This window comes from Salvelinus fontinalis, unplaced genomic scaffold (genome assembly GCF_029448725.1).
Source record: "Salvelinus fontinalis isolate EN_2023a unplaced genomic scaffold, ASM2944872v1 scaffold_0082, whole genome shotgun sequence".
Taxonomy (NCBI): Eukaryota; Metazoa; Chordata; class Actinopteri; order Salmoniformes; family Salmonidae; genus Salvelinus; species Salvelinus fontinalis.
This window is the reverse complement of record NW_026600291.1, coordinates 210,001-224,149: the sequence shown is the minus strand read 5'-3', so window position 1 is coordinate 224,149 and position 14,149 is coordinate 210,001. Positions and strand designations below refer to the sequence as shown.

The 14,149-nt window shown below is 44.8% G+C and overlaps 1 protein-coding gene across 1 annotated transcript in view; it reads left to right on the top strand.

Annotated features, from left to right (window-relative positions):
• The window catches only part of LOC129842969 (protein sidekick-1-like), a 343,828-nt gene that overhangs the window by 259,127 nt on the left and 70,552 nt on the right, over positions 1-14,149 (top strand). The window contains exon 27 of the mRNA XM_055911690.1: positions 7,790-7,991. Within this exon, the coding sequence (XP_055767665.1) occupies positions 7,790-7,991 (202 nt within the window). The remainder of the gene's footprint in view (positions 1-7,789; positions 7,992-14,149) is intronic.

Genomic DNA, 14,149 nt, shown 5'->3' with positions numbered 1-14,149 from the left:
CCTACCGGCTGAGCTACATTACTCATTATAAACTGAGACAGCACCTTGTCCTACCGGCTGAGCTACATTACTCATTATAAACTGAGACAGCACCGTGTCCTACCAACTGAGCTACATTACTCATTATAAACTGAGATCATCTGTTTAAGTAGCTCTGTTCTACAACAATGAGAGTATTAAAGTGTGTAGTAGTATTATCCTGAGACTGTATCCATCAGGAGGGAGAGGGGTAGAGGAGGGAGAGGGGTATAGAAGGGAGAGGGGTAGAGGGAGAGAGAGTGGTAGAGGAGGGAGAGGGAGAGAGAAGGAGAGGAAGAGAGAGGGAGAGGGGGAACAGATTAATGAAGTTGAGAGAGAATCAATGAGGATGTTATTACCAGTCAGATCGATAACGATCTGAAATTAAACAATTACACTGCTGTCACCCCCTGTCAATGTGTGTGTTTATGTGTGTGTGTGTTTGTGTGTGAGTGTGTGTGTGTCAACTTTTATCTGTGCCAATGGATTTGCAAAGAGACCCTTGATTTGCTGAGCGACCACGGTGAACCATTTAACTGTTCCTAATTGAATATCACACGTGTACACAACGCTTTGGTATGAGTCTCTTATGAACACCAGAACCAATATGAACACCAGGACCACAATATGAACACCAGGACCAATATGAACACCAGGACCACAATATGAACACCAGGACCAATATGAACACCAGGACCACAATATGAACACCAGGACCACAATATGAACACCAGGACCACAATATGAACACCAGGACCACAATATGAACACCAGCACCAATATGAACACCAGGAACAATATGAACACCAGGACCAATATGAACACCAGGACCACAATATGAACACCAGGACCACAATATGAACACCAGGACCACAATATGAACACCAGGACCACAACATGAACACCAGGACCAATATGAACACCAGGACCACAATATGAACACCAGGAACACAATATGAACACCAGGACCACAATATGAACACCAGGAACACAATATGAACACCAGGACCACAATATAAACACCAGGACCAATATGAACACCAGGACCACAATATGAACACCAGGACCACAATATAAACACCAGGACCAATATGAACACCAGGACCACAATATGAACACCAGGACCAAAATATGAACACCAGGACCAATATGAACACCAGGACCAATATGAACACCAGGACCAATATCAACACCAGGACCACAATATGAACACCAGGACCACAATATGAACACCAGGACCACAATATGAACACCAGGACCACAATATGAACACCAGGAACACAATATGAACACCAGGACCACAATATGAACACCAGGACCACAATATGAACACCAGGACCACAATATGAACACCAGGAACACAATATGAACACCAGGACCACAATATGAACACCAGGACCACAATATGAACACCAGGAACACAATATGAACACCAGGACCACAATATGAACACCAGGACCAATATGAACACCAGGACCACAATATGAACACCAGGACCAATATGAACACCAGGACCACAATATGAACACCAGGACCAATATGAACACCAGGACCAATATGAACACCAGGACCACAATATGAACACCAGGACCACAATATGAACACCAGGACCACAATATGAACACCAGGACCAATATGAACACCAGGAACACAATATGAACACCAGGACCAATATGAACACCAGGACCACAATATGAACACCAGGAACACAATATGAACACCAGGACCAATATGAACACCAGGACCAATATGAACACCAGGACCACAATATGAACACCAGGACCAATATGAACACCAGGACCACAATATGAACACCAGGACCACAATATGAACACCAGGACCACAAAATGAACACCAGGAACACAATATGAACACCAGGACCACAATAATAACACCAGAACCAATATGAACACCAGGACCAATATGAACACCAGGACCACAATATGAACACCAGGACCACAATATGAACACCAGGACCAATATGAACACCAGGACCACAATATGAACACCAGGACCAATATGAACACCAGGACCAATATGAACACCAGGACCAATATGAACACCAGGACCACAATATGAACACCAGGACCACAATATGAACACCAGGACCACAATATGAACACCAGGACCACAATATGAACACCAGGACCACAATATGAACACCAGGACCAATATGAACACCAGGACCAATATGAACACCAGGACCACAATATGAACACCAGGACCACAATATGAACACCAGGAACACAATATGATCACCAGGAACACAATATGAACACCAGGAACACAATATGAACACCAGGACCAATATGAACACCAGGACCACAATATGAACACCAGGACCACAATATGAACACCAGGACCAATATGAACACCAGGACCACAATATGAACACCAGGACCACAATATGAACACCAGGACCACAATATGAACACCAGGACCACAATATGAACACCAGGACCAATATGAACACCAGGACCAATATGAACACCAGGAACACAATATGAACACCAGGACCACAATATGAACACCAGGACCACAATATGAACACCAGGACCACAATATGAACACCAGGACCACAATATGAACACCAGGACCACAATATGAACACCAGGACCAATATGAACACCAGGACCACAATATGAACACCAGGACCACAATATGAACACCAGGACCACAATAGAACACCAGGACCACAATATGAACACCTGGACCACAATATGAACACCAGGACCACAATATGAACACCAGGACCAATATGAACACCAGGACCAATATGAACACCAGGACCACAATATGAACACCAGGACCACAATAGAACACCAGGACCACAATAGAACACCAGGACCACAATATGAACACCAGGACCACAATATGAACACCAAGACCACAATATGAACACCAGGACCACAATATGAACACCAGGACCACAATATGAACACCAGGACCAATATGAACACCAGGACCACAATATGAACACCAGGACCACAATATGAACACCAGGACCACAATATGAACACCAGGACCAATATGAACACCAGGACCACAATATGAACACCAGGAACACAATATGAACACCAGGACCACAATATGAACACCAGGACCACAATATGAACACCAGGACCACAATATGAACACCAGGACCACAATATGAACACCAGGACCACATTATGAACACCAGGACCACAATAGAACACCAGGACCACAATATGAACACCAGGACCAATATGAACACCAGGAACACAATATGAACACCAGGACCAATATGAACACCAGGACCAATATGAACACCAGGAACACAATATGAACACCAGGACCAATATGAACACCAGGACCAATATGAACACCAGGACCAATATGAACACCAGGACCAATATGAACACCAGGACCACAATATGAACACCAGGACCAATATGAACACCAGGACCACAATATGAACACCAGGACCAATATGAACACCAGGACCAATATGAACACCAGGACCACAATATGAACACCAGGACCACAATATGAACACCAGGACCACAATATGAACACCAGGACCAATATGAACACCAGGAACACAATATGAACACCAGGACCAATATGAACACCAGGACCACAATATGAACACCAGGAACACAATATGAACACCAGGACCAATATGAACACCAGGACCAATATGAACACCAGGACCACAATATGAACACCAGGACCAATATGAACACCAGGACCACAATATGAACACCAGGACCACAATATGAACACCAGGACCACAAAATGAACACCAGGAACACAATATGAACACCAGGACCACAATAATAACACCAGAACCAATATGAACACCAGGACCAATATGAACACCAGGACCACAATATGAACACCAGGACCACAATATGAACACCAGGACCAATATGAACACCAGGACCACAATATGAACACCAGGACCAATATGAACACCAGGACCAATATGAACACCAGGACCAATATGAACACCAGGACCACAATATGAACACCAGGACCACAATATGAACACCAGGACCACAATATGAACACCAGGACCACAATATGAACACCAGGACCACAATATGAACACCAGGACCAATATGAACACCAGGACCAATATGAACACCAGGACCACAATATGAACACCAGGACCACAATATGAACACCAGGAACACAATATGATCACCAGGAACACAATATGAACACCAGGAACACAATATGAACACCAGGACCAATATGAACACCAGGACCACAATATGAACACCAGGACCACAATATGAACACCAGGACCAATATGAACACCAGGACCACAATATGAACACCAGGACCACAATATGAACACCAGGACCACAATATGAACACCAGGACCACAATATGAACACCAGGACCAATATGAACACCAGGACCAATATGAACACCAGGAACACAATATGAACACCAGGACCACAATATGAACACCAGGACCACAATATGAACACCAGGACCACAATATGAACACCAGGACCACAATATGAACACCAGGACCACAATATGAACACCAGGACCAATATGAACACCAGGACCACAATATGAACACCAGGACCACAATATGAACACCAGGACCACAATAGAACACCAGGACCACAATATGAACACCTGGACCACAATATGAACACCAGGACCACAATATGAACACCAGGACCAATATGAACACCAGGACCAATATGAACACCAGGACCACAATATGAACACCAGGACCACAATAGAACACCAGGACCACAATAGAACACCAGGACCACAATATGAACACCAGGACCACAATATGAACACCAGGACCAATATGAACACCAAGACCACAATATGAACACCAGGACCACAATATGAACACCAGGACCACAATATGAACACCAGGACCAATATGAACACCAGGACCACAATATGAACACCAGGACCACAATATGAACACCAGGACCACAATATGAACACCAGGACCAATATGAACACCAGGACCACAATATGAACACCAGGAACACAATATGAACACCAGGACCACAATATGAACACCAGGACCACAATATGAACACCAGGACCACAATATGAACACCAGGACCACAATATGAACACCAGGACCACATTATGAACACCAGGACCACAATAGAACACCAGGACCACAATATGAACACCAGGACCAATATGAACACCAGGAACACAATATGAACACCAGGACCAATATGAACACCAGGACCAATATGAACACCAGGAACACAATATGAACACCAGGACCAATATGAACACCAGGACCAATATGAACACCAGGACCAATATGAACACCAGGACCAATATGAACACCAGGACCACAATATGAACACCAGGACCACAATATGAACACCAGGACCACAATATGAACACCAGGACCACAATATGAACACCAGGACCAATATGAACACCAGGACCAATATGAACACCAGGAACACAATATGAACACCAGGACCACAATATGAACACCAGGACCACAATATGAACACCAGGACCACAATATGAACACCAGGACCACAATATGAACACCAGGACCAATATGAACACCAGGACCACAATATGAACACCAGGACCACAATATGAACACCAGGACCACAATAGAACACCAGGACCACAATATGAACACCTGGACCACAATATGAACACCAGGACCACAATATGAACACCAGGACCAATATGAACACCAGGACCAATATGAACACCAGGACCACAATATGAACACCAGGACCACAATAGAACACCAGGACCACAATAGAACACCAGGACCACAATATGAACACCAGGACCACAATATGAACACCAGGACCAATATGAACACCAGGACCACAATATGAACACCAGGACCACAATATGAACACCAGGACCAATATGAACACCAGGACCAATATGAACACCAGGACCACAATATGAACACCAGGACCACAATATGAACACCAGGACCACAATATGAACACCAGGACCAATATGAACACCAGGACCACAATATGAACACCAGGAACACAATATGAACACCAGGACCACAATATGAACACCAGGACCACAATATGAACACCAGGACCACAATATGAACACCAGGACCACAATATGAACACCAGGACCACAATATGAACACCAGGACCACATTATGAACACCAGGACCACAATAGAACACCAGGACCACAATATGAACACCAGGACCAATATGAACACCAGGAACACAATATGAACACCAGGACCAATATGAACACCAGGACCAATATGAACACCAGGAACACAATATGAACACCAGGACCAATATGAACACCAGGACCAATATGAACACCAGGACCAATATGAACACCAGGACCAATATGAACACCAGGACCACAATATGAACACCAGGACCACAATATGAACACCAGGACCACAATATGAACACCAGGACCACAATATGAACACCAGGACCAATATGAACACCAGGACCAATATGAACACCAGGAACACAATATGAACACCAGGACCACAATATGAACACCAGGACCACAATATGAACACCAGGACCACAATATGAACACCAGGACCACAATATGAACACCAGGACCAATATGAACACCAGGACCACAATATGAACACCAGGACCACAATATGAACACCAGGACCACAATAGAACACCAGGACCACAATATGAACACCTGGACCACAATATGAACACCAGGACCACAATATGAACACCAGGACCAATATGAACACCAGGACCAATATGAACACCAGGACCACAATATGAACACCAGGACCACAATAGAACACCAGGACCACAATAGAACACCAGGACCACAATATGAACACCAGGACCACAATATGAACACCAGGACCAATATGAACACCAGGACCACAATATGAACACCAGGACCACAATATGAACACCAGGACCACAATATGAACACCAGGACCAATATGAACACCAGGACCACAATATGAACACCAGGACCACAATATGAACACCAGGACCACAATATGAACACCAGGACCAATATGAACACCAGGACCACAATATGAACACCAGGAACACAATATGAACACCAGGACCACAATATGAACACCAGGACCACAATATGAACACCAGGACCACAATATGAACACCAGGACCACAATATGAACACAAGGACCACAATATGAACACCAGGACCACAATAGAACACCAGGACCACAATATGAACACCAGGACCAATATGAACACCAGGAACACAATATGAACACCAGGACCAATATGAACACCAGGACCAATATGAACACCAGGAACACAATATGAACACCAGGACCAATATGAACACCAGGACCAATATGAACACCAGGACCACAATATGAACACCAGGACCACAATATGAGCACCAGGACCACAATAGAACACCAGGACCACAATATGAACACCAGGACCAATATGAACACCAGGACCACAATATGAACACCAGGACCACAATATGAACACCAGGACCACAATATGAACACCAGGACCACAATATGAACACCAGGACCAATATGAAGTTAGTGTGGTGTGGTGTGGTGTGACTCAAGTCTCTGTTGTTCCATGATACTACCAGCTGCACTGATAGAGTTCTGCTCTGTTGGGGGCTTAGACACAAGCTGAAGGATCAACTGACTATGGAGATCACTGTATAATACCTCTCTCTGTCTCTCAGTTCAATAGACTTTATTTACATGGCCAGTTAAATCTCTCTCTCCCCCTATTTCTCTCTCTGTCTCTTTCTCTCTCTCTTTATCTCTCTGTCTCTCTACCTCTCTCTACCCCCTCCAGAGCGTCCCTCCCCCCCCAGGAAGTTGTCCGTCCCCCAGGGGGAGGTCCAGGCTCGTAGGCTCCGCCTCCACTGGGTTGCCGGGATGACAGGCTCCTCTCCCCTACGGTACTACAGCCTGCAAACCAGAGAGCTTCCGACCGGAGACTGGACCAGTCACTCTGCTGATATACCACACAATTATACAGCCTGGACTGTAGAGAGGTAACCATGACCACCACACAACCACAAAACAACTAAAACCAGGGCTAGAAATTAACTTTTTTTTTTCATTGGTAGCACTGGTGCTCCTAACTAGCACTGGTGCTCCTAACTAGCACTGGTGCTCCTAACTAGCACTGGTGCTCCTAACTAGCACTGGTGCTCCTAACTAGCACTGGTGCTCCTAACTAGTGTGTGTGTGTTTTTTTGGGGTTCTAGTCAAGATTCTAGCAGCCGTGTTTAGCACTAACTGAAGTTTATTTATTGCTTTATCCGGGTAGCCGGAAATTAGAGCATTGCAGTAGTCTAACCTAGAAGTAACAAAAGCATGGATTAATTTTTCTACATCGTTTTTGGACAGAAAGTTTCAGATTTATGCAATGTTATGTAGATGAAAAAAGCTGTCCTTGAAACAGTCTTGATATGTTCGTCAAAAGAGAGATCAGGGTCCAGAGTAACGCCGAGGTCCTTCACGGTTTTATTTGAGACGACTGTACAACCATCAAGATTAATTGTCAGATTCAACAGAAGATCTCTTTGTTTTTTGGGACCTAGAACTAGCATCTCTGTTTTGTCCGAGTTTAAAATTAGAACATTTGCCACCATCCACTTCCTTATGTCTGAAACACAGACTTCCAGGGAGGGTAATTTTGGGGCTTCACCATGTTTCATCGAAATGTACAGTTGCGTGTCATCCACATAGCAGTGAAAGTTAACATTATGTTTCCGAATGACATCACCCAGAGGTCAAATATATAGTGAAAACAATAGTGGTCCTAAAACGGAGCCTTGAGGAACATCGAAATTTTACAGTTGATTTGTCAGAGACAAACCATCCACAGAGACAAACTGTTATCTTTCCGACAGATAAGATCTAAACCAGGCCAGAACTTGACTGAACAAGATATACTGGTAAAGTAACCAGGTTGTTAGCTAGCTAGCTAATGAGGTAACATGACTGAACAAGATATACTGGTAAAGTAACCAGGTCGTTAGCTAGCTAGCTAATGAGGTAACATGACTGAACAAGATATACTGGTAATTTAACCAGGTTGTTAGCTAGCTAGCTAATGAGGTAACATGACTGAACAAGATAAACTGGTAATTTAACCAGGTTGTTAGCTAGCTAGCTAATGAGGTAACATGTCTGAACAAGATATGCTGGTAAAGTAACCAGGTTGTTAGCTAGCTAGCTAATTAGGTAACATGACTGATGTTTAGATATACTGGTAAAGTAACCAGGTTGTTAGCTAGCTAGCTAATGAGGTAACATGACTGAACAAGATATACTGGTAATGTAACCAGGTTGTTAGCTAGCTAGCTAATGAGGTAACGTGACTGAACAAGATATGCTGGTAATGTAACCAGGTTGTTAGCTAGCTAGCTAATGAGGTAACATGACTGGTGTTTAGATATACTGGTAAAGTAACCAGGTTGTTAGCTAGCTAGCTAATGAGGTAACATGACTGAACAAGATATACTGGTAATTTAACCAGGTTTTTAGCTAGCTAGCTAATGAGGTAACATGACTGAACAAAGTATACTGGTAAAGTAACCAGGTTGTTAGCTAGCTAGCTAATGAGGTAACATGACTGAACAAGATATGCTGGTAAAGTAACCAGGTCGTTAGCTAGCTAGCTAATGAGGTAACATGACTGAACAAGATATACTGGTAATGTAACCAGTTTGTTAGCTAGCTAGCTAATGAGGTAACATGACTGAACAAGATATACTGGTAAAGTAACCAGGTTGTTAGCTAGCTAGCTAATGAGGTAACATGAGTGAAGAAGATATACTGGTAAAGTAACCAGGTTGTTAGCTAGCTAGCTAATGAGGTAACGTGACTGAACAAGATATACTGGTAATGTAACCAGTTTGTTAGCTAGCTAGCTAATGAGGTAACATGACTGAACAAGATATACTGGTAAAGTAACCAGTTTGTTAGCTAGCTAGCTAATGAGGTAACGTGACTGAACAAGATATACTGGTAATGTAACCAGTTTGTTAGCTAGCTAGCTAATGAGGTAACATGACTGATGTTTAGATATACTGGTAATGTAAGCAGTTTGTTAGCTAGCTGGCTAATGAGGTAACATGACTGAACAAGATATACTGGTAAAGTAACCAGGTTGTTAGCTAGCTAGCTAATGAGGTAACATGACTGAACAAGATATACTGGTAATGTAACCAGGTTGTTAGCTAGCTAGCTAATGAGGTAACATGACTGAACAAGATATATTGGTAAAGTAACCAGGTTGTTAGCTAGCTAGCTAATGAGGTAACATGACTGGTGTTTAGATATACTGGTAAAGTAACCAGGTTGTTAGCTAGCTAGCTAATGAGGTAACGTGACTGAACAAGATATATTGGTAAAGTAACCAGGTTGTTAGCTAGCTAGCTAATGAGGTAACATGACTGGTGTTTAGATATACTGGTAAAGTAACCAGGTTGTTAGCTAGCTAGCTAATGAGGTAACGTGACTGAACAGTGTAAACTAATACCTGTGTGTGGTTTTGGACCCGCGACATGGTTTATGAATTGGGCCTAAAAACAAACGTTTTGGTCCACCAGTCACTGTGGCAGGTCGATAGGAAAATGAACTCAGAATTCTTACCAGCCAATACATTTATTTAATAACACCAAAAACCACTAAAAACTGGTTTCTCATTTATTCTCTCCAGGTTTCAGTTTTTTTTCTCCAGGTTTTCACTGTAGAATACCATACCTTTTGGTAAAAGCACAGTGATCTCCATAGTAACCGTCGTTATAGAAAAACAACTAGATTGGATGTTCTAGGTCTTACATGTTTAAACCACATCAGGATCAACACCCTTTGGAAGTATAGTTGTCCTTTCATTTCAGTTGCTTCAGAAGACTGATGTCTGGCTGGCTGTTTTTTCTGGAAACTTACTATGGAGATCACTGTCCTTTGTAGATGAGTCTACTTTTAAGCCTACTTTGTAGTTAACATTTTATGGGGAAAGCCTTTAGACTGTTGCGGCATCGCTAACTGGTTTCACAAAGTGTTAGACACAGGCGTTCCCGAGCCGTTACGGCTTCAGAAAGTTGCATGAAATACAAATCACTGATGCGTTCTTTAATATTCTTCACGTGTAGGCTTTGGATTGAAGGAATCTGCGCTGGCTGTTTCCTCCAGGCCTCTGAAACAACGGCCCTGTGAAGACCATCATTACAACTATTATTATCTGGGGGGGGGGACAAACGAGGGAGTAAAGAGAGAGAGAGACAGACAGATATATATATATAGAGAGAGACACGGAGAGAGAGATACAGAGAGAGAGACACAGAGAGAGATACAGAGAGAGACACAGAGAGAGATACAGAGAGAGACACAGAGAGAGCGATACAGAGAGAGACACAGAGAGAGATACAGAGAGAGACACAGAGAGAGCGATACAGAGAGAGACACAGAGAGAGATACAGCGAGAAAGACAGACAGAGAGACAGATACAGAGACAGATACAGAGAGAGATACAGAGAGAGACACAGAGAGAGAGACACAGAGAGAGATACAGAGAGAGACACAGAGAGAGATACAGAGAGAGACACAGAGAGAGCGATACAGAGAGAGACACAGAGAGAGATACAGCGAGAAAGACAGACAGAGAGACAGATACAGAGACAGATACAGAGAGAGATACAGAGAGAGATACAGAGAGAGACACAGAGAGAGACACAGAGAGAGAGACACATAGAGAGACACAGAGAGAGAGACAGAGAGAGAGACACAGAGAGTGAGATGGAGGTAGGAAATCATAAGTGAACAGTAGTAACCTGGGAACCAATCATCTAATGGAGACATTAATCACACTAGTTCTCCCTCCCTCTCTCCCCTCTTTCTCCCCCTCTCTCACCCACTCTCTCTCCCTCTCTCTCTCCCTCTCTCTCTCCCTGTCTCTCTCCCCGGCTCTCTCTCTCTGTCTCTCTCTCTCTCTCTCTCCCACTCTCTCTCTCCCCCCCTCTTCTCCTCTCTCTCCATCTCTATCTCTATCTCCCTCTCTCTCTCCCTCTCTCACCCCCTCTCTCCCCCTCTCTCTCCCTCCCTCTCTCCCCCTCTCTCTCTTCCCCTCCCCCTCCCCCTCTCTCTCCCACTCTCTCTCCATCTCTCTCTCTCCCACTCGCTCTCTCTCTCCCTCTCTCTCCTACTCTCTTCCCCTCTCTCTCTCTCTCCCTCTCTCTCTCCCCCTCTCTCTCCTACTCTCTCTCCCGCTCTGTCTCCCTCTTTCTCTCTCTCTCTCTCTCTCTCTCTCTCTCTCTCTCTCTCTCTCTCTCTCTCTCTCTCTCTCTCTCCTCCCCTCTCTCTCCCTCTCTCTCTCTCTCCCCTCTCTCTCTCTCACCCTCTCTCTCCCTCTCTCTCCCTCTCTCTCCCTCTCTCTCCCTCTCTCTCTCCCTCTCTCTCTTCCCCTCCCTCTCCCTCTCTCCCTCTCCCTCTCTCTCTTCCCCTCCCTCTCCCTCTCTCCCTCTCTCTATCCCCCCTCTCTCTCTCTCTCTCCCCCTTTCTCTCTCCCCCTCTCCCCCTCTCTCTGTCTCTCTCTCTCCCCTCTCTCTCCCTCTCTCTCCCTCTCTCTCTTCCCCTCCCTCTCCCTCTCTCCCTCTCTCTCTCCCCCCCTCTCTCTATCTCCCTCTCTCCCTCTCTCTCTCTCTCTCCCCCTCTCTCTATCTCTCTCTCTCCCATTCTCTCTCTCTAGTTATTCTACCAGGTTAGTGTGTGTAGATGGCCACTCCAGACTCCTCTAGTTAATCTACCAGGTCAGTGTGTGTAGATGGCCACTCCAGACTCCTCTAGTTAATCTACCAGGTCAGTGTGTGTAGATGGCCACTCCAGACTCCTCTAGTTAATCTACCACGTCAGTGTGTGTAGATGGCCACTCCAGACTCCTCTAGTTAATCTACCAGGTCAGTGTGTGTAGATGGCCACTCCAGACTCCTCTAGTTATTCTACCAGGTGTGTAGATGGCCACTCCAGACTCCTATAGTTAATCTACCAGGTGTGTAGATGGCCACTCCAGACTCCTCTAGTTAATCTACCAGGTCAGTGTGTGTAGATGGCCACTCCAGACTCCTATAGTTATTCTACCAGGTCAGTGTGTGTAGATGGCCACTCCAGACTCCTCTAGTTAATCTACCAGGTCAGTGTGTGTAGATGGCCACTCCAGACTCCTCTAGTTATTCTACCAGGTTAGTGTGTGTAGATGGCCACTCCAGACTCCTCTAGTTATTCTACCAGGTCAGTGTGTGTAGATGGCCACTCCAGACTCCTCTAGTTAATCTACCAGGTCAGTGTGTGTAGATGGCCACTCCAGACTCCTCTAGTTATTCTACCAGGTCAGTGTGTGTAGATGGCCACTCCAGACTCCTCTAGTTATTCTACCAGGTCAGTGTGTGTAGATGGCCACTCCAGACTCCTCTAGTTATTCTACCAGGTCAGTGTGTGTAGATGGCCACTCCAGACTCCTCTAGTTAATCTACCAGGTCAGTGTGTGTAGATGGCCACTCCAGACTCCTCTAGTTATTCTACCAGGTTAGTGTGTGTAGATGGCCACTCCAGACTCCTCTAGTTATTCTACCAGGTCAGTGTGTGTAGATGGCCACTCCAGACTCCTCTAGTTATTCTACCAGGTCAGTGTGTGTAGATGGCCACTCCAGACTCCTCTAGTTAATCTACCAGGTCAGTGTGTGTAGATGGCCACTCCAGACTCCTCTAGTTATTCTACCAGGTCAGTGTGTGTAGATGGCCACTCCAGACTCCTCTAGTTATTCTACCAGGTCATTGTGTGTAGATGGCCACTCCAGACTCCTCTAGTTATTCTACCAGGTCAGTGTGTGTAGATGGCCACTCCAGACTCCTATAGTTATTCTACCAGGTCAGTGTGTGTAGATGGCCACTCCAGACTCCTATAGTTAATCTACCAGGTCAGTGTGTGTAGATGGCCACTCCAGACTCCTCTAGTTATTCTACCAGGTCAGTGTGTGTAGATGGCCACTCCAGACTCCTCTAGTTATTCTACCAGGTCAGTGTGTGTAGATGGCCACTCCAGACTCCTCTAGTTAATCTACCAGGTGTGTAGATGGCCACTCCAGACTCCTCTAGTTATTCTACCAGGTCAGTGTGTGTAGATGGCCACTCCAGACTCCTCTAG